Raw genomic sequence first — 25,844 nt, forward strand, 5'->3', positions numbered from 1 at the left:
AGACTCCCGCATGCGCCCAACCGGGATCCACCCAGCACGCCCACCAGGGGCGACACTCTGCCCACCAGGGGGCGATGCTTTGCCCATCCTGGGCATCGCTATGCTGCGACCAGAGCCAATCTAGCGCCTGAGGCAGAGGCCACAGAGCCATCCCCAGCGCCCGAGCCATCCCCAGCGCCCGGGCCATCTTTGCTCCAATGGAGCCTTGGCTGCGGGAGGGGAAGAGAGAGACAGAGAGGAAGGAGAGGGGGAGGGGTGGAGAAGCAGATGGGTGCTTCTCCTGTGTGCCCTGGCCGGGAATCGAACCCGGGACTTCTGCACGCCAGGCCAACGCTCTACCACTGAGCCAACTGGCCAGGGCTATTTTTTCTTAATGTCAGCAATATACCAAAACAATGACTTAAAAAATTTTCTTGTCTGACCAGGCGGTAGTACAATAGATAGAGCGTTGACCTGGGATACTGAGGTCCCAGGCTTGAAACCTCAAGGTTGTTGAGGGCTCACTCGACTTGAGAGTGGGCTCACCAGCTTGAGCGCGGGATCCTAGACATGACCCCATGTTGCTGGTTTGAAGTCCAAGGCTGCTGGCTTGAGCAAGGGCTCACTGGCTCTACTGGAGCCCCCTGGTCAAGGTACATATGAGAAGCAATCAATGAATAGCTCAAGTGCCGCAACTATGAGTTGATGCTTTTCATCTTTCTCCCTTCCTGTTTTGTCTCTCTCACAAAAAATAAAAAACATAAAAACTCAATCTGTCAGTCCTTCCCATTATAAGCCAATTCCCATACTTCTTACCCTGATACATGAAGAAAATTTCAGACTCATCCTGTGGTTACAAAGAAATGAGCTTTTAAAAGAGAAGATGCTCACAGGTCTTTCTAGCTACCTGTTCTATTCATGGCTATACCTCCTCTAGACTGTTAGAAACAAGGGGAAGATCATTAACCAGAGCAGAATGAAAGTGATGGAGTAGAACCACCACACATGCCTAGGTCCTGGTATCAAATGAATACGGAATTCTGTGTAGATAGATACCATTAAGACCTAAATTGTTCTTCCAAATTTAGGGAAGGGAATATTTCATTGATGTTTGGTCCATGATATCAGGACAAGAAATGCTACATCATGAAGAAGAGAAATCTCAGAGTTATACAATCACATTTCTAAAACATTTATTTCTTTTAACTACTGAGGGAAAAAAAAAAGCTGGACAAGGAGAATTGCCCATTATCCATTTACCAGAATTCTGGATCCGCCACGTTTTTATAAACTGAGTATCAGGAGGTATTGACTCCCCTTCTCCTATGGTGACATCTTCAACAAAAGACATGGAGGGCATACTGATGTTTGGGCTCTCGAAGTCATAATAGGCGCCAATGGCTGCTTGTAGGTTCCTACAAAAAAAGAGAAAAGGCAAAAGACTTAAGTCCTGTTCAGAACATATCATCCTAACTGTCAAACAAAAGGAAAAAAACAGTTTCTTAGGGTTTGTAATAGAACCTAAGGCTTCTGGTATGGAAATCCTCAGAGCCACTGATTCTGGCTGAGGAACAACCAGAAAAACACCAGTACCGACCAACTTGTGCAGCACTGTCTTCCCAACATACCACTGAGAAAGCAACAAACATTACCACCACTGGCTACAATATGAAGAAACTTCCCTCTTACCCACAGAATAGCAAGTATGGGTACAGCAAGCCAATTAAAAACAAGCTCCTCTGCAACTATGACTGAAATCCAATCCAGCTCCATTTTCTTCTGTGTGTGTGTGTATGACAGCGACAGAGAGAGGGACAGATAGGGACACACAGACAGGAAGGGAGAGAGATGAGAAGCATCAATTCTTCGTTGCAGCTCCTTAGTTGTTCAGTGATTGCTTTCTCATATGTGCCTTAATGGGGGGGGGGGGCTGCAGCAGAATGAGTGACCCCTTGCTCAAGCCAGTGACCTAGGGCTCAAGCCAGCGACCATGGGGTTATGTCTATGATCCCATTATCAAGCCAGTGACCCCACACTGAAGCTGGTGAGCCTCCGCTCAAGCTGGATGAGCCCATGCTCAAGTAGGTGACCTCATGGTTTGGGACCTGGGTCTCCACATTCCAATCCTATGCTCATTCCACTGCGCTACCGCCTGGTCAGGCCAGCTCCATTTTTTAAAACATTCTAATTTTATGAATTTTATATATATATAAAAGAAAAAGCAATATATGTACATGGTTTAAGAAGTTTCAGCCTTACTGGTGGTGATAAGCATCGTCAACCTGGAACACTAAGATCCCAGGTTTGAAACCCTAAGGTCAATGGCTTGAGCACGGAATCATAGACATAATCCCATGGTTGCTGGTTTGAACCCAAGGTCACTGGCTTGGCTGAAGCCCCGCAGTCAAGGCACATATGAAAAGCAATCAATGAACAACTATGGTGCTGCAACTACAAGATGATACTTCTCTTTTTCTCTCCATTCCAGTCTGTCTCTCTAAAAAACAAGTTTCATAAAGTAAAAAATATCCATCAGAAATTATCTCCTTTCCTTCACCCACAATCACTCATATAACTTTCTTAATAACTTTCCAGAACTTCCTTATGTACAAACATATATATATATATATATATATATATATATATATATATATATATATATATATTTGTGTGTGTGTGTGACAGAGACAGAGAGAGGGACAAATAGGGACAGACAGGAAGGAAAAGAGATGAGAAGCACAAATTTTTCGTTGCAGTTCCTTAGTTGTTTATTGATTGTTGTCTCATATGTGCCTTGACCAGGGGGCTACAGCAGATTGAACGACCCCTTGCTCAAGCCAGCGACCTTGGGCTCAAGCTGTTGAGCCTTGCTCAAACCAGATAAACCCATGCTCAAGCTGACGACCTCAGGGTTTCAAACCTGGGTCCTCTGTGTCCCAGTCCAACGCTCTATCCACTGCACCACCGCCTGGTCAGGCTATGTATTCTTATTTCAACCCTTTTTACACAATTGATACTGTATTATATATTGTCCTTTGCTTGTCCTCAACACTGTATCATGAAGACATTTCTATGTCAGTACATAGTGAGTAGGTTCACTGTTTTTTATATCTGTATCCAGATAGATAAATCATTATTTACACAGCCAGTCCACTTTTGAGTGTTTTCAAGCTTTAATTCTTCTATAAAGTCATGCCCACAGCAAGTGCATCCACAGAATAAACCCCTGTAATACTGCTAGGCAAAGGGTACACAGTTACAGATTTAATGTTTAAACTTCTCTCAATGAAATTTGTACACTTAATGAAATGTTCCCACCAAGAATGTATAAGAGTGTTTATTTCCCTACTTGCTCATCAATAGTGTTTCTCCAACATTTTATCTTTTTCTCTATCTGATACAGTGTTCTTCTATTTATTTTATTGATTGACTGATTTTTAGAAAGAGGAAGGGAAAGGAAGGAAGAGGAAGAGGAAGAGAGAGAGGGAGAGGAAGGAAGAAGGAGAACGAGTGGGGAGGGAGAGAGAGAGATATAGATTTGTTGTTCTATTTATTTATGCATTCACTGGTTGACCCTTGTTATGTGTCCTGACCAGGGATCAAACCTACAACCTTAGTGTACAGGGAAAACACTCTAATCAACTGAGCTACCCAGCCAAGGCCTGGTGATCTTTTTAATTACTCATAAAACCCCTTATGTCAGAAGGAACTTCCCTAACTGACCATAATCACATGATTGACAGCTTAGTTTATCAGTGCCAGAAACCAAAGGCCACTAAGGGGTTTAAGTAAGCTGTGTTCATAGAGAGATCAAAGAAATTGTTGGTAATTACATTAACTGCTTCTCTCATGGTCTTACTTAAGCTAGTGCATCATCCCCAGTCCCCACAGTACACAATAACATAAACTGCATTTTTTCTAAACATAACCCAACCATAATTCAATGGGTCCAGTGAACTATTTTTAATTACATATAAGTATAGCATGAAATAAGCTCTGACAGTACACAATTGTTCAACAAACATGCTACTAACAGCAAATACTTTTTCTACAGGGGTCCTGCCTGCTCCAGGTGTTTGCAGCTGCCAGAAAGGCTGGCTATATTTAGAGCAGGTACCTCAGGTCAACCTCACCCAATGGTGGCCTGTTATATTAGTCACTAACGACTGGAATTACACCAGCAGCTGTGTGCTTCTTCTGTGTGCTAGATAAAATCTACATGGAGCAGAGCTGGGCTGGGGGCCAAACTGTGCCCATTTGCTTGACCACTCAACGGGAAGGCTTGGACTTGAGTCTTCTCAGCAACTTCCTGATCCCGCAGACTGTGACCTGAAGTGAAGAATATATGACTGTTCGAGCTTAGGGAAGCCCAGCCCCTTCCCTCCCAGTACTACCAAGTTTAGGAATACATCTGGAATCAGCCCTTTACACTTAGGGATCGGAGATAAAATGAGGCACAGAGAAATAAGCCTAGCCTGCATTTTGTTTTTCTGAAAACTTCTTATAAAAGCTATGTGTCCAACTTTATAAAGATCATTTTTCTGCTACAGCTCTCCAGCAAGCAGCCTGCTGAACTGTTTCCTGTTCATTTACTTGTCTGTAAAACACACTTGGGAGGGAAGAAACAGTGCACTCAGGACAACTGTCCGTTCTCATTCCCAGCCTGTGTCGTATTTCACTTCTTGGCTCAGCCTGGTATCCAGACAGGACTTTGAGACCACGGCCGTAGAAACGCTAACAAGTGGAAAAGTCCAGCTCCCTTACCCTGGCAGGTTCATTCCCCTCCTCAGACCTTTCACACATCCCAACAGCCCACAGCGAAGCCAACAGAACTGCTGACTTGTATCAGTACGTTACACAGGCCTTCCACCACAGGAAGACCCAGATTTTCAAAGCCCAAAGTGAAACCGAAAGCAGTGAACTGGACTCCTGGCCGGAAGCAGGAGCGGAGGATGACAAAGCAAATTCCCTTCCCAAGTACAGGGCAGAGAGCGGACTCAGCCCAGCGGTGCTCAGACCCACAGGGCGGGCACACAGCTCAAAATCTGGGTACGTGGCTCCTCGACGCTGGGGCCATTTCGACGACTGCCTCACTGGGTCAAGAAACAGCAGGAACGGAGGAACAGCGCCAACTTCGTGTGAGAACAAGCTGACAGGATAGCATGTAATGCCTGTTCAAAACAGCACGTTCAGCTATTATTAGTCAACAAGAGATTCTACGTGAAACAGCTGGCACAGGAGATAGGAAAGGGCCAGCACTGATTCAGTATTCAGCCCAGTCTGAAAACTTAAACTTCCAGGTTCTTTCAGAGCTTGTGCCCAGAAAGAACTTTTTAATCTGATTTCAGATGGTTAAAAGCACCTGGAATTACAAAGGCAGGCGGTGTAACAGGGGAGAAAAAAGGCATGGGCTAAAGTTGAAAGACAGCGATGGTTGCACAACACTGCAAATATACTTGTCACACAAACTATACATTTTGGTTAAAAAAATTTTCTTTCTTTTCTTTTAAACTTATTGTGTTGACATGGTTTCAAGTGTCCCATTCAATAAAATGGTAAAATTTTAAATGGCGTTGTTTAAAAGGCAGCTCCTAACTCAGGCTGTAGAGTTTTAAACAAATGGCTGAACAGCTATTTCGGTTTACTCATACACAAAACTAGTTTTCTGTATTATAAAGTTGGCTTATATAAGGCCCTGGCCAGTTGGTTCAGTGGTAGAGCATCAGCTGGGCATGTGGAAGTCCTGGGTTCGATTCCTGACCAGGGCACACAGGAGAAGCACCCATCTGCTTCTCCACCGTTTCCCTTCCCCTTTTTCTCTATCTCTCTCTTCTCCTCCTGCAGCTCCATGGGAGCAAAGTTGGCCCGGGCACTGAGGACAGCTCCATGGCCTCTACCTCAGGAGCTAGAATGGGTCCAGTTGCAACGGAGTAGCGCCCCAGATGGGCAGAACATCGCCCCCTGGTGGGCATGCCGGGTGGATCTTGGTTGGGCACATGCGGGAGTCTGTCTCTCTGCGTCCCCACTTCTCACTTTAGAAAAATAAAGAAAATAAAGTTGGCTTATGTATTTTATATTATACTGCTCACAAAACTTAGGGGACCAGAAACCATGAAGATCCTCTCAGTACTTTCAGCCTTTTGTATAGTGCATTTTCACCAATGAAATAAAAGTTAGTTTTGCATCTCATTTGCACAATTGAATAATCTTCTTTGACTTGCCAATTGCTTTTTTGATGTTCTTAATTTAAAAAAAAATCAAATGCTTTTTTTTTTAATCACTTCATATTCATTTTGAAATCTCCCCTAGTTTTTGTGAGCAGTATGTAAGGTTGGCATAAGGCTGGCTGTGAAAAGTGCATCAGGCTAGGTTGTCATTCATTTGTTCAACAAATATTTTAAGTAATTTGCATTTATTCATGTGCGAGGCACTGGACTTGGGATTAGTGATAAAACAGCCAGCATGGCAGGGCACTCCCTGCCACAAAGATTGTAGTCTAGAAGACTACTGCAAAGCAGGGACACTCAGACAAGGATGCCTCCCACTGCCTCTCCTGCTGAGGCTGTCTGTTCAAGGCAAGTTTCCCTACTTGGGGAAAAAAAATGGGCTTGGTGCATAAGACAGTTTCAACTGCACTGATTATCAGTTTAACCTGATTCTGAGTAGAATTTGGTAATGCTGATGTGTTCCCTGATGAAATACAATTTTCTTTCTTAAAAAAAAAATACTTTTTTTAGATTTTATTTATTCATTTCTTAGAGAGAGAGGAGAGAAAGAGAAAGAAGTAGGGGAGGAGTAAGAAGCATCAACTCCCATATATGTGCCTTGACCAGGCAAGCCCAGGGTTTTGAACCAGCAACCTCCGTATTCCAGATCAACGCTTTACCCACTGCCCCACCACAGGAAAGGCAAAATGCAATTTTCTAATTCAAAAGCAATATTATCCAACCTTCATTTTATAAAGACACAGATGAACAGGTAAATAATATATCCCTGGCTATTAGTATAATTAACTATTACTTATAATTTATTATTATAGAATTATTAATAGAATTTTCTGATCATCTAATAACACTCTGAACACCTGGTTTTCTTTAGAACACATTAATTACCAGGATGAATTCCATAAACAAGTTAGTTGTCTTTTTGTGTGTGTGTGTGTGTGTGTGTGACAGAGAAAGAGAGAGGGACAGATAGAGACAGACAGGCAGGCAGGGAGAGAGATGAGAAGCATTCATTCTTCCTTAGGGCACCTTAGTTGTTCATTATTGATTGCTTTCTCATATGTTCCTTGATTGGGGGGCTACAGCAGAGCAAGTGACCCCTTGCTCAAGCCAGCGACCTTGGGCTCAAGCCAGCGATCCTGGGCTTCAAGTAGCGACCTTTGGGATCAAGCCAGCAACAATGGGGTCATGTCTATGATCCCACACTCAAGCCAGTGACCTCGGGGATTTGAACCTGAGTCCTCTGTGTCCCAGGTCCAACATTCTACCCACTACGCCACCACCTGGTCAGGCTAAACAAATTAGTTGTAACCTTCTCGTTAAGTTGAATCTTATAAAGAGGTCAAATATCTAACTTTGCAGATGAATGAATAAACAAAATATATATGCTCACAAAAATTAGGGGATATTTCAAAATATCCCCTAATATCTACAAACACAGAACACTTATTTTTGTACTATGTATACATAATAAGCCATACTGGTCTTATAAAGAAAAACCACCTATACACTGAATATATACAGTCAGAAACATCATCCAACAATATGGGGGTAGAAAACAGTTAAAATCAGAACATCAGAATTAAAGAAGGAATGCCAGAAGTCCTTATTTTAGGAAAAGCATGCCAAAATATTGAAGGGTGAAGAGTCATGTTTACAACTTTAAAATGACTAAAAAACAAATTTATACATATATTTGATTGAAAATAATATGTACATAGGGTAGTCTTATCATCTGAGACAATAAAATTGGCTTTTTGTTTTTTGTTTTTAAAGCAGTTTTTAAGACACAGAAATTCAATACTGGCATTGTAGGAGTTTAGTTTCTAAGTGCCTTTTGCTAATGTCAGGATCAAACTATTTTTCCTTCCAAAAAAAATAAAACTGGGGTAAAATATACGTAACACACATTACTTTAAATTACATAATTCGGTGACATTTAATGCACGTATTACAATGTTACAAAACCTCTTCATCACCTCGCACCTATTAAAAACAACCCACACCCATTAAGTATTATTAATGCCTCATTTTTCCCCTCCCCCTTCCACTGGCAACCACTAATCTGCTTTCAGTCTCTATGATTTGCCTATCCTCGATAGTTTATATAAAGGATTCATACAATATGAGACCTTCTATACCAGGCTTCTTTCTCTTAGTAAAAAAAGTTTTCAGGATTCATCCCAAAAGGTAGCATATGTCAATATTCATCCCTTTTTATGGATGTGATATTCCACTGTATGTACCTACCACACTGCTCCAAAATTTAGGGGATATTTTATCGCTTCATATTTATTTTGAAATATCCCCTAATTTTTGTGAGCATATATATTTTGTTTATTCATTCATCTGCTGACAGACATTTCAGTGTTGCCACCTTTTTTGAGTAGTATAAGCAATGCTGCTATCAACATTCATATACATGTCTGTGTGGGCGTGTGTGCTCATTTCTTTGGCTATATACCTAGGAATAGAACTGCTGAGTCATATGGTAATTCTATGTTTAACTTTCTGAAGATCCACCAAACTTTTCCACAATAGCTGAACCATTTTATTTACATTTCCATCAACAATGTATGAGTATTCCTATTTCTCCACACCCTCACCAACATTTAATTTTTTATTTTTCATTACAGTCATCCTAGTGGATGTGGAGTGATATCTGGCTGTGATTCTAGTTTGCATTTACCAATGACCTTGAAAATCTTTTCATGTACTTGTTGTCTTCATTAAGAAATCTGGACTATTCCTAAAAGCAAAGAACATCCAAAGGTTTAAAACAAAAACAAAGAAAACCCTACAACTTCACTGAAGCTCACATAGCATAGCACTCGCCCATTTCAATTGTACTATTCAGTGCTTTTAGTAAAAAACCTGACTGGTGGTGGCACAGTGGACAGAGTTTCGACCTGAAAGGCCAAGGTCGCTGCTTTGATCCCCAGTCAAGACATGTATGAGAAGCTCTCAATGCACAACTAAGAACAAGTTGACACTTCTGTTTCTTCCCCCCCCCCCCCCGCCCTTCCTCTCTCTCAAAAAATGAAATGCTAAAACCATCACCATGCTTTAGAACAGTCATCATCCCATCATCCCAGCAATGTCCTAATCCCCCTAACATGTAAATATGTTACACTACATGGCAGAGGGGAATTAAGGTTGCTAATCAGCTAACCTGAAAATAGGGAATTTATCCTGGATTATTCGGGTAAACTCAATGTAATCACTTCCGTCAGAGTGGTGAGAGAGAAGTGGAAGACAGCATCAGACTCGTACAGCGAGAAGGACTTGCACAGCCTGCTGGCTTTGGAGATGAAGCATTGAGGCCATGCCCAGGAGTGTGTGTGGTCCCTGGCAATGGCGAGGGAATGCGTTCTCTAGCAAAACCAAAGACATAACACTCTCATTTTAGCCCAGAGGGACACATTTTGGACTTCTGAACTCCATAACTGTAAAATAAAAAAATTCATGTTTTTAAACCACTAGGATTGTGGTGATTTATTATAATAAGCAAAAAACTAATACAATGGCTATTCATTGTATTACTCATTCTAGTTGGCTGTATATTTGAAAATGTACATAAGAGAAAAAAAACTATGACTATGAAGGCACACTAAAGAAAGATTACAATTTTAAAAGGTGCTGTTTTCTGCTGAGTCATTTCCTTCATCATAATTCTACTTTCAAGAACTCAACTATCCATTAAAGATACATGTTGAGCAATAACTCCCATTTTTCTTGTTTCTCCAGACCTCTCCTCGAATTTAACTGTCATGGATGCTTCCTGAAAACCACAGGGTTCAGTGCTAACTGAAATTTTCAAAGCTACTAGAACCCCGCCCCAAAGGAGATATGAAACTGTATGATAACCCAAAAAGTCCCAGAACAAACAGAAAATGTGACTCAGAGAAAGCCATCTTCATAAACAAAACGTGGTTTACTGTTGTTGATGAAACTTTCTTTGGGATGTAATTTAAAGTAGCAGTTATAAAATGAACCAGTAAACCTATAATTAAATATAGTTCACAAAAGTGTGTTTACCTAACACAGAACAAGCTGCAGCGGTCAAATGGATCTTATTGGACAGCCTAGTCAGAAAGCCATTTTCTAAAAAAAACGACTTTTGTTTTTGACTTTTAAAAAATAAAAAGTGCTAAAAAGCTAGGCTATGAAGCAACAATCCATTCGTAAACCTAGATGTTATCTCTACGTACAAAGAAAAAAGCATGGGCCTTGGAAACAAATACCATACACCTTTTACACATACCTTTGATTAAATGTTTCCACGTCTGTCTAATATGAATGCCCTTGAGATTTACGGTTGGTGTACGACAGAGGCCAGCGTCAAAGCCTCTTTCAGTTTCATCTCCCCTAAAGAACAACACTGGGCATGGAATCTCTGGAGATAATACAAAAGGATATATATACTTCAGCACGCTTTACCTCCAAAAATGCATACCAGGGTACACGCCTAAGAGAACCTACGGCCCCTCGTTATCAATCTTATTCTCTACTCTAAGAACAAGAAGGTAAGTAAACCTTGGCCAAGTTCTATTTAGTATGATCAACGAAGTCAAAACAATGTTACCATCACTACCTATTAATGCCAGAGGGCATTAATGCCAACTCTACTAATCCTGCAGCCAAACCATCTCCAAACACTCTGTGGCTACATCTGGCTGCTCTCTGGTATGTGTTAGATAGGTACCTCTAAAAAGCTGCCTGCTTACAGCTAGGGGACTAAATTAAATTAGACTCAACTTGGAGAAAGAATAGGATAAAGGCAGATTTTATGACAGTACACACCTGAGAGTACCAGGTCACTTCTTCTTTTAAAAACAAATTTAAAAAAATGAAACTAATAAAATGACCGTATGAATACATCAGAGACCGCTACCATTTTTAGTAGCGAGTAATCATCGAGAAAACAAGACAGCATTTAAGGAAGATTTCCTCTAAAAGCCCTGAGATACTTAAAAACAATCTAACATATGCTGTTAGTGTTTTCATGTTCTGGCAACCAGCTATACAGATCATAAGCAGTCAAGCTGAGACAGCTCATCCAACTGTAACCATTTCTTCTACAATACAGAAAAAAAGAATTTTTAAAAGATAACCACTTTGCATGACACTGCATAATTACTACCAGTTAAATTATTATAAAAAACAAAATCACAAAACCATTCAAAGAAACATTAAGAAAAAAACAAAAAAAAACTTGGTTTACAAAGAAAAACTAATAAAACCTAAGGGAGAGGGGAGGCTCATCTGTAGCTTTTTCAGATTCTTCCTGAAAAATAGTCTCTCAAAGAGAGAGAAAAGCAGTAAACATCTCAAATGGTGGGAACACAGAGAAGGAGTTTCTGTATTTCAAGCTTCACAAATTCAAGGTGATCTCTCTTCAAAGGGTAAGGCAACTACACTTAAGTCCACACTGTTTAGATAAACCAAAAAATAACCCTTTGCTTCATTCACAAAATCCTTCATGACTATAATCTGGTAAATTCCATTTTAATTCATTTTTTTAATTCATTTTAGAGAGGAGGGAGAGAGAGACAGGGGCGGGGCGGGGGCGGGGGAGAGGGAGAGAGGGGGAGGGGGGAGAGGAGGAGAGGGGGAGAGGGGGAGAGGGGGAGAGGGGGAGAGGGGGAGGGGGAGAGGGAGAGGGAATATGAGAGAGGAGGGAAAACAGGAAGCATCAACTCCCATATGGGCCTTGACCAGGCAAGCCCGGGGATTAGAACCAGCGACCTCAGTGTTCCAGGTTGACGCTTTATCCACTGCGCCACCCCAGGCCAGGTTGATAAAACTCCATTTTAAAAACTAGCAATATCTTTATAGGAGATTGCCAACTAATAAATAAAGAAGGAATGCCTGACCAGGTGGTGGAGCAGTAAATAGAGCGCCGACCTGGGACGCTGAGGATCCAGATTTGATTGCGGGGTTGAGCACAGGCTCATCTGGCTTGAGTGCGGGGTCACCGATATGACCCCATGGTCACTGGCTCGGCTGGAGCACTCCGGTCAAGGCACGTATGAGAAAGTAATCAATGAACAACTAAACTGCCGCAATGACGGGTCAATGGTTCTCATCTCTCTCCCTTCCTGTCTCTAAAACAAAAAATGGGAACAGAATTAGAAAATTACCTTCTTGCAACCATTTATACAATAAATGACTCAGGAAAAGATGGTTAATGAATACTAAAAAAAGGATGAAAGAAATATATTGCTGGAGAAAATGATATTCTCCGTCTCTCACAGATTATTTATTAATAAATTAAAGGAGAAAAAACAGGTGGATTTTATCTTAATCAAATACTCTAACCTATGCCTCTGATGTGATACAATGGAAAACAAAGAATCAACTATGTATTGTTTCTAGCAAAAAAAAAGTTTAACTTGAATCTAATTGTGAGAAAACAATCACACTAATCAACACTATAGGATAATCTAGATAACAACTGGCCTGGACTCTGAAAATGTCAATGAATAAAACACCCAAATGACAAAGGTGAGGGGAAATGTTTTAAATTCAAGACAGCTAAAGAGATATGACAACCAAACATAACATGAGACGCCTGAGAAGATGCTGGGGGTGGGGGAGCCATAAAGGGGACTAGGAAATCCAGATATGGACTGTGTATTGGACAGCACTATTATCTGCAAGCTAAACTCCCTGGGGATGACAATGACACTGCAGTTATGTAGGATGATGACCTCTGCATAAAGAATGGGGGAAATGTCTCAATGTCTACAATTGAGAACGCTCATACATTACTGGTGGGAATGGAAAATGGTAGTTACTTTAGAAAACAGTCCGGCAGTTTCTTTAGAAATTAACCACCACTTTACCATGCAAAACAGCAACATATTCCTAGGTATCTATCCAAAAATATTAAAACACACATCCAAACAAAGTCTTGCAAGAGAATGTTCGCAGCAGTTTTATTCGTATAGCCAGGAAGTAAAACAACCCAAATGTCCATCAACTAGTAAATGGTTAAACAAAATGTAGTCTATTCATACAGTGGAACACTACTCAGCAACAAAAATGAATATGGTGCTGATCCATGCTAAAACGTGGATGAGCCTCATAAATACTACGCTAAACGAAAGACACGGGATACAAAGACCATGTATTTGTGTCCAATGATATAAAAAGTAGAGAAAAGGCGATCATTTAGAGATAGCAAGAACAATTAGTGGTTGCCTGGGATTAGGGTTCAGAAGAGGAATTAACCATCAACAGGCAGATGAAATCTTACCAGAGTGATAAAAATATAAAATAGAGTGTAATAATAGTTGCTCAGCTCTGTAAACTAAAAAATCATTCAGTTATCCATTTAAAATAGATTAATTAATGACAGTGTTTATCAACCACCGGTCTGCGGACTAGTCTACCAGAAATTTCGTGCTGATTGCGAAAGAGTTAACCACCTTGATGCTGTATGAAGATTATAGACCCAGTGAGTTTAGTCAAATTTGCTTATGCTCAGGGCGATTTCTGCCTTAGCGATCCCTGAAATAATTCTATTTTCATCACTCCCCAAATGTAAAAAGGTTGAAAACCACTGATTTATAATATGCACATTACAATTCAATAAAGGTACTTTAAAAAGAAAGCAAATGTAGCCTGACCAGGAGGTGGCACAGTGGATAGTGTCAACCTGGGACCCTGACGTCACCAGCTTAAGCGCAGGGTCACCATCTTGAGCATGGGATCGCAGACATGACCCCATGGTCGCTGGCTTGAGCCCAAACGTCAATGGCTTGAACAAAGGGTCACTCATTCTGCTGTAGCTCCCCCGCCCCCTGTCAAGGCACATATGAGAAAGGAGTCAATGAACAACTAAAGTGATGTAACTATGAGTTGATGCTTCTCATCTCTCTCCCTTCCTGTCTGTCTCAGCCTGGCCCTGGCTATCTCTCTCTCTCTCTCCCCTTCGCTAAAAATAAATAAATAAAGCTAATGTAGTAAAATGTCACACAGGTACTCACTGTACTAGTTTTTCAACTGTTCTATAGCTTTGGAATACTTCCAAGATAAAACACTGGGAGAGGCCCTGGTGGGTTAGCTCAGTGGTAGAGCGTTGGCCTGGCGTGCAGGGGTCCCGGGTTCGATTCCTGGCCAGGGCACATAGGAGAAGCGCCCATCTGCTTCTCCACCCCTCCCCCTCTCCTTCCTCTCTGTCTCTCTCTTCCCCTCCCGCAGCCGAGGCTCCACTGGAGCAAAAGATGGCCGGAGCGCTGGGGATGGCTCCTTGGCCTCTGCCTCAGGCACTAGAGTAGCTCTGATTGAGGCAGAGCGATGCCCCAAGATGGGATGGGCAGAGCTTTGCCCCCTGGTGGGCATGCTGGGTGAATCCCAGTCGGGCGCATACGGGAGTCTGTTTAACTGCCTCCCCGTTTCCAACTTTGGAAAAATACAAAAAAACAAACAAACAAACAAAAAAACATTGGTAGATAGATCAGAATTAACTCTGCAAAACACCGCCCCTCAAAAACATTAGCATTTCTAGTTTCAGATTACCTAAAGGAGATAAAAGAATGTAGCACAACTCTGAGAGATTTAGGATAAAATAAAAGCACCTAGCACCAATTTTTATCCAAGGATATGATTAACAATTTTTTTCTCTACTTAGGTATTATTTTTTCTAATTACCAAGTAATCCATAGTCATTGTAGAAACTTTAGAAATTAATGTGAAAAGAAAAATTAAAGTAGAAAAAGAAAAGAAAAACCAAGAACAATTTTATCAGCCAGAGATAGCCATTTGTAACTTGTTCTTTATCCTTCAAGTAAAAGCAGATTCATTTTGATGAAGGAACACTATATATAGTATTATCACAACTTGATCAATTATTAATTGCCATACTGAAATTTTATATCACAACCAAGCAATCACACAAATCACAACAAGAATACAAAGGCAGAGCCTGACCAGGCGGTGGTGCAGTGGATAGAGCGTCAGACTGGGACGCGGAGGACCCAAGTTGGAAACCCAGAGGTCGCTGGGTTGAGTGCAGGCTCGTCTGGTTTGAGCAAGGCTCACCAGCTTGAGCCCAAGGTCACTGGCTCGAGCAAGGGGTCACTCACTCTGCTGTAAATGCCCCCCCCCCCCGTAAGGCACCTATGAGAAAGCAATCAATGAACAACTAAGGTGCCACAATGAAGAATTGATGCTTCTCATCTCTCTCCCTTCCTGTCTGTCCCTATTTGTCCCTCTCTCTGTCTCTGCCACCAAAAAATTACAGATGCAAATCTAATGCTATCTTTCAGCTTCCAATTAAAAATTGCATCATTAGCCTCAGCTCTCTCCCCGAACCCTCCTAAATATGGCGCTATTGGCTAAATGTTTTTGGCACTCCCCCCGCCCCTGCACTGAAATCCTAAACCCACAATGGGATGGTATTAAGAGGTGGGGCCTTCGGGATGAATAGGTCATGAGGGGAGCCCTAATGAATGGGATTAGTGTCCTCCTAAGGGATACTACAGCGAGCGCCCTCAACCCTTTTCCATGTGAGATTACAGGGAGAAGCAGGCATCTGTGCCCCAGGAACAGAGCCCTCACCAGACATCAAATCTGCTGGCACCTTGATCTTGGCTTTCCCAGCCTCCAGATCTGTGAGAAGTAAGTTTTACTGTTTATAAACCACACTGTCTGTGGTATTTTTGTGACGGCAGCTCAAAAGAACTAAAATAAAATTTTAAAACATTCATAAATTCACAAAAACAAAGTGAACAAGTAAGGAAACAGCGTTTGGGGCTCTGGAAAGCAGACAAGTGATAAATGACAGCCAGCCTGTGCAAGCTGAGTACCCCTCAGTCAGCAGTGAGAAAGGCAGAGAAATGACCCAGATTAAAATGAGGATCCCCGAAAGGTGCAGGATTACCACCACCACCTACCCTTCAAGTGAAGGGGAAGCTACAGATAAAAATAGGACAGGTTATGCATTTGCCGAAACCCAACAGACCTCAGATCCCCTAATATGGTCTAAACACTGCACAGCCCGGTGACTGCCCCACCCTGGAGGAAATAACTGTTAAACCCTCAGTTAACAAACCCTACAGTCAGGCTCACAGCTTCCAATCCATTTTTTGTGTCCTACTCTTCTTTTTTTTTTTTTTTTTTTTAATTTTATCCATTCATTTCAGAGAGGAGAGAGAGAGAGAGAGGGAGAGGGAGAGAGAGAGAGAGAGAGAGCGAGAGAGAGAGATAGATAGATGGGGGGAGGAGCTGGAAGCACCAACTCCCACATGTGCCTTGACCAGGCAAGCACAGGTCTTCGAACCGGCGACCTCAGCACTTCCAGGTCGACGCTTTATCCACTGCGTCACCACAGGTCAGGCTGTGTCCTACTCTTAATACAGCAGTAGGTAGCCAAGAACCACCATATATTTAAGGTAAAGCACCTAACATGAAGAAATAGACCAAATCAAGCCAATAAATAGAAATGCAACTTGAAGAAAAAAACACCCTAGTGATTTTCCAGAAAACTGAGAAAATAATCTGTCATAAGGTAAAAAGAGAAAAAGGACCAAACCAGAAGGTCCAATATCTGAAATACAGGAGGATCTAAGAAAAGAAAACAGAGAAAATGAAGGGAAGAAATCAAAGAATTAATTCAAGAAATTTTCCAAAAACAAGGACAGGTTCCAGACTGAAAGAACTCCACAAAGCTGAGCACAATGCATGAAAATACATGCTTAAATGCATTCTCGTCAAATTTAAGGACACTGGGGACACAGTTAAAGTTATCAACGGCTTTCAGAGAGTGAAAAAAGGATTTATTCAAAGAACAAAGAATCAGAACAGCATCACATTTCAACATTTCCACTGGGGGAAAAAAGACAAAGAAGCAGTACCTTCAAAATCCTAAAAAAAAAAATTCCAACCTTGAAACTGCTACCTAACCAAACCAAACCTAATATATCAACTAAACATTAGAATATAGCTTCAAAATACAAAAGTCTCAAATTTTATCTCCTCTGTACTATCAGGAAGTTTTAAAAAGTGGGGTCCAGGACACAGGGGTTCCAACAAAGGAGGGAAAGTGTGAAAGAAATCCCCAGTGTGCCCACAAACCTACAGCACAACCAGTCCAGATCATGGAAGGTCAAGTGACTTCTTCACAAAGATAAAACTGATAGGACACCTGAAGTGTCTGCACCTATTGAGAGATTCATAACTCGTAAGGAATTTGAGGATATCTTCGTAAAAAAAACAATGTAAGAGACTAAGGAAACCAAAAATCAAGATTATTATTAAGCTGGGGTTGACAAAAGATTGTGCAGAAAAGGAAAATGAATCATAATACACTAATGGCTCAAGTGTCACTAAACATGTAAAGAATTAAAACAACAAAAACACTGAAAACTGACAAATTATAAATAATTAAAATGGGAGAATGGCAGATGGATGAGTGAAACTAATGATCAACAGGGTCAGGCATAGCTCTAAAACTTATTAATTTATCTAATCCTCAGATAAACACTGATACTGTCCTTATGTATGAGGAAATCAAAGCACAGAGACCGTAAATAACTTGCCAAAGGTCACACAAATAGTAGTAACAGAAGCTTTGACCTTTGCTCTTCCCACCACACTGACTCACCCAGAACAAAATCCTCATCGCCCTGTGGGAAGTCAACAAGTAATAATTAAAACTGAAAAAAATCAAGAGAAAGGTAAAAACCCACAAACCAGTTGAAAGAACTGAAACAAAGTGCCTCCGGACAGTGAGACAGGAAAGAAGGGTCTAGCATCCTGATCTTTACACAAGTCCGCAGTACTCCTTCACTCTTTAAACTACCTGCCTTTACAACACCATGAAAAGAAAATGTACTTCCTTTTAAAATCACTTTTTCAGTAAATATTAAAACTCGTAATTCAACCATGGAAACCAGACATGCATACCAATACAGCATAGGAAAAAGTGCAAAAACAGGCATGTGTGTACGTGAGCACGCGCACACACACACCAAAACTCAAGGCATTATTAGCCTTGGGGCAGCAAAAGATTATGGAGAAAAGGAAAATGAGTCCAAGTACACTAATGGCTCAAGGGTCAATAAAGATTTAAATAGTACAATGTAAACAGTGAAAACTGACTTAACTAAATTACATAAGTCAAAATGAGAGATGGATGCCTGACCAGGCAGTGGCACAGTGGATAGAGCGTCGGACTGGGATGCCGAGGTCCCAGGTTCGAGACCCCAAGGTCACCAGCTTGAGCGCGGGCTCATCTGGTTTGAGCAAAAGCTCACCAGCTTGGCCCTGGCCGGTAGGCTCAGCGGTAGAGCGTCGGCCTAGCGTGCGGAGGACCCGGGTTCGATTCCCGGCCAGGGCACACAGGAGAAGCGCCCATTTGCTTCTCCACCCCTCCGCCGCGCTTTCCTCTCTGTCTCTCTCTTCCCCTCCCGCAGCCAAGGCTCCATTGGAGCAAAGATAGCCCGGGCACTGGGGATGGCTCTGTGGCCTCTGCCTCAGGCGCTAGAGTGGCTCTGGTCGCAACATGGCGACGCCCAGGATGGGCAGAGCATCGCCCCTGGTGGGCGTGCCCGGTGGATCCCGGTCGGGCGCATGCGGGAGTCTGTCTGCTGACTGTCTCTCCCTGTTTCCAGCTTAAGAAAAAAAAAAAAAAAAAAAAAAGCCCCAAGGTTGCTGGCTCGAGCAAGGGGTTACTTGGTCTGCTTAAGGCTCGCGGTTAAGGCACATATGAGAAAGCAATCAATGAACAACTCAGGTGTCGCAATGCACAACGAAAAATAATTGATGCTTCTCATCTCTCTGTTCCTGTCTGTCTATCCTTGTCTATCCCTCTGAAGTTATCAGCTGCTAGTCTAGCTCTAAACCTTTTTGTATGCATTTGATACATGATAAAGATAGCAATATCAAATTATTGGAAATGTGAATTTCTCAATAAACAATGGAAAACTGACTAATCATCTGGAAAACATGTTAGATATTGACCTCCAACCCCACTGCCAAATAAATGTTACATAAAAGATTTATATGTAAATTATGCAATCATAAAGAAAACTGAGGTAAATAATTACATGACAATTAGGTGGGAAAGCAGTAGATAAAGTGTCGACCTGGAATATTGAGGTCTCTGGTTCAAAACCCTAGGCTTGTCTGGTCAAGGCACAAATGGTAGTTTATGCTTCCTGCTCCCCCCCCCCATTCTCTTCTCTAAAATGAATAAAGTCTTAAAAAAAATTCTATTCAAGAAACCAAAAGCAGCCTGACCGGGCAGTGGCGCAGTGAATAGAGCGTCGGACTGGGATGTGGAAGACCCAGATTCAAGACCCCAAGGTCACTAGAGCGAGGGCTCATCCAGTTTGAGCAAAAGCTCACCAGCTTCAGCCCAAGGTCGATGGCTCAAGCAAGGGGTTACTCGGTCTGCTGAAGGCCCGCAGTCAAGGCACGTATGAGAAAGCAATGAACAATTAAAGTGTTGCAACACGCAACGAAAAACTAATGATTGATGCTTCTCATCTCTCTGTTCCTGTCTGTCTGTCCCTGTCTATCCCTCTCTCTGACTCTGTCTCTATTAAAAAAGAAAAGAAACCAAAAGCAGAAAAAAAGATTGCTGGATTCAATTCTGTAAAAATTCATAAAAAAGCACCCCTAGTTAAAAATCTTACAAACCAAAGGAAAAGACAAACTGGCAGAAAGGCAAGCATTTAATAAGAAACTTACTTCCTTAATATGCAAAAAACTCGTAAAAATCAATGAAATAAAGAGTAACAATCCAATAGAGAGGAAAACACACAAGTCACAGAAAAATACAAATGGCTTCAATAAAACAGGGGGGGATAACCAACAATAGACACAAAGTAATCCAGCCTCATTCATAATTAAAGCAACACAAATTAATATGAATATATTTTTAATCCACTGGACCAGCAACAACATAGACATAGATCACTCTTGGCTAAAGAGTGAAGCAATACAACAACACTGATAGTAAAAATGAAAATTGGCGCAATACTTTTGGAGTTTGATACTACCGATCAGAATTTAAATCGCCCATACACCTAACCCAAGCAATTCCACTTATAAGATTTTATCCTAAAGGGTACAAAGATAACTGGATCAGAGCAGCTTTATAAAATAAAATAACCTGGGAACTGTCCATCCACAAGAAAGTGGTTCAATAAAATACGGCCAGCCACAATGGAATACAGTACATCCACTTAAAAAAAGGTGATGTCCACAGCACACTGTAAGGTTAAAAAAGCTAAGCTGAAGAGCTAACCAGAGAGCAGCATTTACAGTATAACTCCATTTGTGTGTGTTTTCAAGTTATGACAGGTGGAATTAAGACCTCTCTATACACAAGGTGGTCCATACACAGATCATGCTCTCTCTCCCAGTAGGAAACATACTGACAACTAAAGTGAACGGTGGGATCTGTGGCCTGACCTCAAGTCCACACCACAACAAAGACTGCTTTAAAGCATTGTGGAGGGAGGCCCACAACAAGGACGAACACTCGGATCTAAGGACATGTACCAGGGACCACTCTCAAGACAGCAAAGAGGGGCACAGACTCGGACTCCAGGCTGCTTACAATCTGAGTCCTATTCTACCACTTATTACCCACGTGACTTTATTTTTTTTTATTTAATTTATTGATTGATTTTTAGAGGAAGGAGGGAAGGGAGAGAAATACTGATTTGTTATTCCACTTATTTATACATTCATTTGTTGATCCTTGCATTAGGAATCGAACCCAGAACCTTGACCTAACAGGACAACACTAACCATCTGAGCTACCTGGTCAGGGCCTTTAACTTGAGGTAAGTTATTTAACCTTGCTGAGCCTCTTTCTCCTTTTCTATAAATCAGGATAACAGTATTTATTTCCTAGAAGCATTGTGAGCATTAGCTCTTTCAGTAGTACGAAAGTTTACGTTCATGTACATCCTAATGCCTCCTAATCATCCAGAGTATGATTATAACAAAAATTTTTATTTTAAAAATGTATAGGCCCTGGCCGGTTAGCTCAGCGGTAGAGCATCGGCCTGGCATGCGGGGGACCAGGGTTCAATTCCCGGCCAGGGCACATAGGAGAAGCGCCCATTTGCTTCTCCACCCCCCACCCCCTCCTTCCTCTCTGTCTCTCTCTTCCCCTCCAGCAGCCAAGGTTCCATTGGAGCAAAGATGGCCCGGGCGCTGGGGATGGCTCCTTGGCCTCTGTCCCAGGTACTGGAATGGCTCTAGTCGCGGCAGAGCAACGTCCCGGAGGGGCAGAGCATCGCCCCCTGGTGGGCAGAGCGTAGCCCCTGGTGGGCGTGCCGGGTGGATCCCGGTCGGGTGCATGCGGGAGTCTGTCTGACTGTCTCTCCCTGTTTCCAGCTTCAGAAAAATACAAAAACAAAAAAGAAAAAAAAATGTATACAGTGCCTGACCAGGCGGTGGCGCAGTGGATAGAGTGTTGGACTGGGACACAGAGGACCAAGGTTCGAGACCCCAAGGTCACCAGCTTGAGCACGGGCTCATCAGGTTTGAGCAAGGCTCACCAGCTTGAGCCCTAGGTCACTGGCTTGAGCAAGGGGTCACTCACTCTGCTGTAGCCCCCCCCCCGTCAAGGCACATATGAGAAATCAATCAATGAACAACTAAGGATCTGCAACGAAGAATTGATATTTCTCATCTCTCTCTGTTCCTGTCTGTCTGTCCCTCTCTCTGACTCTGTCTCTGCCACAAAAAAATTAATAAATAATGATTGCATTCCTATATAAAAAAAAATGTGTACAGCAACATTTTAAAAAGGCAAATATATGTTCTTATTGTTCCTATAAATTGGTTATCAAACAAACATGATTTTAAATTAATAAAACTGGAACTGGAACTAATTTCATTTTTTGGAAAAAAACTCACTCCTGGAGGTCAGCGAGCATGAAAAAAACACACTACTCAAAAGGTTAAATTATATATTAAATGTAATCATTTAAAACAGTACTGGGAAGGCCCTGGCTGGTTTGCTCAGTGGATAGAGCATTGGCCCAGCATACAGACATCCCGGGTTGGATCCTCGGTCAGAGCACACATGAGAAGTGACCATCTCCTTCTTTTCTCCTTCCTCTCTCCCTACTGCAGACAATTGCTCAACTGGTGCCAGCATCAGCTGGGGCGCTGAGGATAGCCTAGTTGGTCTGAGCACTGGTCTCAGGGGATGAGGAGAGCTCGGCTGATTCGAGCATTGGCCCCAGAAGAATTTGCCAGGTGGATCCTGGTCAGGGTGCAGGCGGAAGTCTATCTCCCGTCCTCTCACTTAAAAAAAAAAGTGCTGGAAAATATAGTAAATACTCAACTTTTGTAAAGCAAATGGGCATTAAAATACACACACGGGCGCACACACACACGTGTTAGACTATAGATCAAAAGGTTAAAACTGTTTATCTTTCAGTCCTATGAGTATGGCTTATTTTTGTTTTCTTTTTGCTAAATGGTACTTTTTAACTGCACTAGTTTATTTTAAGTTTTATTATGACATAAATTTTATTGTAGATATTATTTTTAAATATTTTAAAAGGCAGCCATTCCCAGTTATATAGTAATTGTATGCAAACTCTCTCTCAGCCAGTTATTTCTACTCCTTCCAAACCTGTTATCAAAATATTAAAAAAAAATTTAAAGAGTAAAATTTACTTTAGAAAATAAATGCTTAAACAGGAGTAGTCAACCTTTTTATACCTACCACCCATTTTTGTATCTCTGTTAGTAGTAAAATTTTCTAACCGCCCACCGGTTCCACAGTAATGGTGATTTATAAAGTAGGGAAGTCACTTTACTTTATAAAATTTATAAAGCAGAGTTACAGCAAGTTAAAGCATATAATAATAATTACTTACCAAGTACTTTATGTCAGATTTTCGCTGTTTGGCAGAATAAATCTTTATAAAACAACTTACTATAGTTAAATCTATCTCTTTATTTATACTTTGGTTGCTCCACTACCGCCCACCATGAAAGCTGGAATGCCCACTAGTGGGCGGTAAGGACCAGGTTGACTACCACTGGCTTATGACAAAGCACTTCAGAAAGACATTGTGTTTCATTCAATCATTAGTAGGCTGTTGCTCCATAACAGGCTGTGAAACACGTTATAGACCCAGGGGACACACTGTCCATTTTTTAAAATGAGTCCTGGCCCTGGCTGGAGTCTCAATAAATAGAGTGTCAGCCGGCATATGGGCATCTCGGGTTTGATTCCTGGTCAGGGCACACAGGAGACATGACCATCTGTTCCCCCCTCTTCCCCTCCTGCAGCCAGTGGCTCGAATGGTTCAAGTGTGGGCCCAGGCACTGAAAACAGCGCCATTGGAGTACATCAACCTCAGGCACTAAAATAGCTCAGTGGTATAGCATTGACCCAAGATGGGGTTGACAGGTGGACTCCAGTAAGGGAGCATGCAGGTGTCTACCTAACTATCTCCTCTCCTCTCCCCTAAAAAAAAAAGAGTCCTTCAGTAAATCCAATGGGGCTGCATTCCATATTTGGAATAAACTGCTTTCACTCCCAAGACATACTATCTTTGGGAAATCGTTAGAAAAACCACTTACAAAATTAATTACCCTTCCCACAAGTGAAAAATGTGTATGTTTCATCTGCACAAGTGATTTAATAAGTTAAACCTCTTCACTGAGTTTCAGTCTCATATTTTGGGTCCATAAAAAGTTCAACTTACCCTGACCAGGTGGTGGCACAGTGGATAGAGCATCGGACTGGATGCAGAAGACCCAGGTTCGAGACCCCGAGGTCGCCAGTTTGAGTGCAGGCTCATCTGGTTTGAGCAAAGCTCACCAGGACATAAGGTCACTGGCTCGAGCAAGGGATTACTTGGTCTGCTGAAGGCTCACGGTCAAGGCACATATGAGAAAGCAATCACTGAACTACTAAGGTGTCACAATGAAAAACTGATGATTGATGCTTCTCATCTCTCTCCGTTCCTGCCTGTCTGTCCCTATCTGTCCCTCTCTCTGACTCTCTCTCTGTCTCTGAAAAATAAATTTTTTTTAAAAGTTCAACTTAACAAACTTTGCTCTTAACACAGCAAAACAAAGTCTTATTAATATGTAATTACTAAATGGCAGCCTGTTGTTTTAAAGTGAAGGAATTCTCCTGTATTTGAAGAGACCAAAGTCCACCAGAGCACTGTTAATTATAAAAACACCTATTTGATCAGCCTATCCAAGTACCTTGATGACTAATTTCCCTTCCCACTGAAGCAAAGGAGATACAAGGGCCATGGTACCCACTATTCTGAATAGGAAAAACTATTACAAACATCCGACTTACACATAACTCATACTTATGAACAGAACACCATAAAGGCTACTGGTAATCAACTGCAGTTGGACATCAGTGAAAATGATACCAGAGTTACTCGACTCCCACAGCAAAGAACTAACCAATTAAGACCTTATGGAACTAGAGCAGCAGATGATAACATTTAAGGAAGAAAAAAAGAAACCTAGAGACTCCAGAACCAAAAAAGTTTTCTACAAGAGGCAGCTGATGCTTTTCATCTCACTGAAGCAGGAACGGCAAAGTCAGAGGAGCAAGATTCTGACACAGAGAGGTTCACCCAAGTTTATTTTACCACACAGTTACCAAAGGTCTGAGATGCCAAAGGGCCTTGCAGGATGAGAAAAAGAAAAGCTTTAAAGCCTCCCTTGATGCCTACCTTCAAGAAACTGGTTCCAGAGGCAGAAGCAAACCCTGACCTTCTAAACCAGTCCCATCCTCTGCAACAAGTCCATCATATTCTGCATCAACTGAAATTGTTTAAGGCTATACTTGAAAATGTTTAAGTATTTATATACACAAAAAAGGTAAAAGTAAATACTATGTTAAGACAAACATCTACCAGTACGTTGCATTTAATAGGTAAATATGCCTGTTCCAACTTACATATAAATTCAACCTAAGAACAAACCTATAGAACCTATCTCATTCTTAACCCGGGACTGCCTGTATTCAAATTGCAATACAATTGTTGTATTGTTGTTAAAATATAACTATATATATATAATTTTGTATATGCATAGAAAATGTATATGTGTGTATAAATATATGCAGATTTTTTTTCTGAAGTTGGAAACGGGGAGGCAGTCAGACAGATTCCCGCATGTGCCCGACCGGGATCCACCCAGCATGCCCACCAGGGGGCGATGCTCTGCCCATCTGGGCCATTGCTCTGTTGCAACCAGAGCCATTCTAGCGCCCGAGGCAGAGGCCATAGAGCCATCCTCAGCTCCTGGGTCAACTTTGCTCCAATGGAGCCTTGGCTGTGGGAGGAGAAGAGAGCAACAGAGAGGAAGGAGAGGGGGAGGGGTAGAGAAGCAGATGGGCGCCTCTCCTGTGTGCCCTGGCTGGAAATCGAACCCGGGACTCCTGCACGCCAGGCCGACGCTCTACCACTGAGCCAACCAGCCAGGGCTATGCAGAATTTGATACAGAAAATTTCTAAAAGATACAGAACAGGCCCTGGCCGGTTTGCTCAGCGGTAGAGCGTTGGCCTGGCGTGTGGGGGACCCGGGTTCGATTCCCGGCCAGGGCACATAGGAGAAGCGCCCATTTGCTTCTCCACCCCCCCCTCCTTCCTCTCTGTCTCTCTCTTCCCCTCC

At 42.0% G+C, this 25,844-nt stretch overlaps 1 protein-coding gene across 1 annotated transcript in view; it reads right to left on the reverse strand.

Annotated features, from left to right (window-relative positions):
• ILRUN (inflammation and lipid regulator with UBA-like and NBR1-like domains) overlaps positions 1-25,844 on the reverse strand; it is an 89,662-nt gene that overhangs the window by 51,627 nt on the left and 12,191 nt on the right. Inside the window, exon 2 of the mRNA XM_066280469.1 lies at positions 1,240-1,394. Within this exon, the coding sequence (XP_066136566.1) occupies positions 1,240-1,394 (155 nt within the window). The remainder of the gene's footprint in view (positions 1-1,239; positions 1,395-25,844) is intronic.

This window comes from Saccopteryx bilineata, chromosome 1 (genome assembly GCF_036850765.1).
Source record: "Saccopteryx bilineata isolate mSacBil1 chromosome 1, mSacBil1_pri_phased_curated, whole genome shotgun sequence".
NCBI classification, from domain to species: domain Eukaryota; kingdom Metazoa; phylum Chordata; class Mammalia; order Chiroptera; family Emballonuridae; genus Saccopteryx; species Saccopteryx bilineata.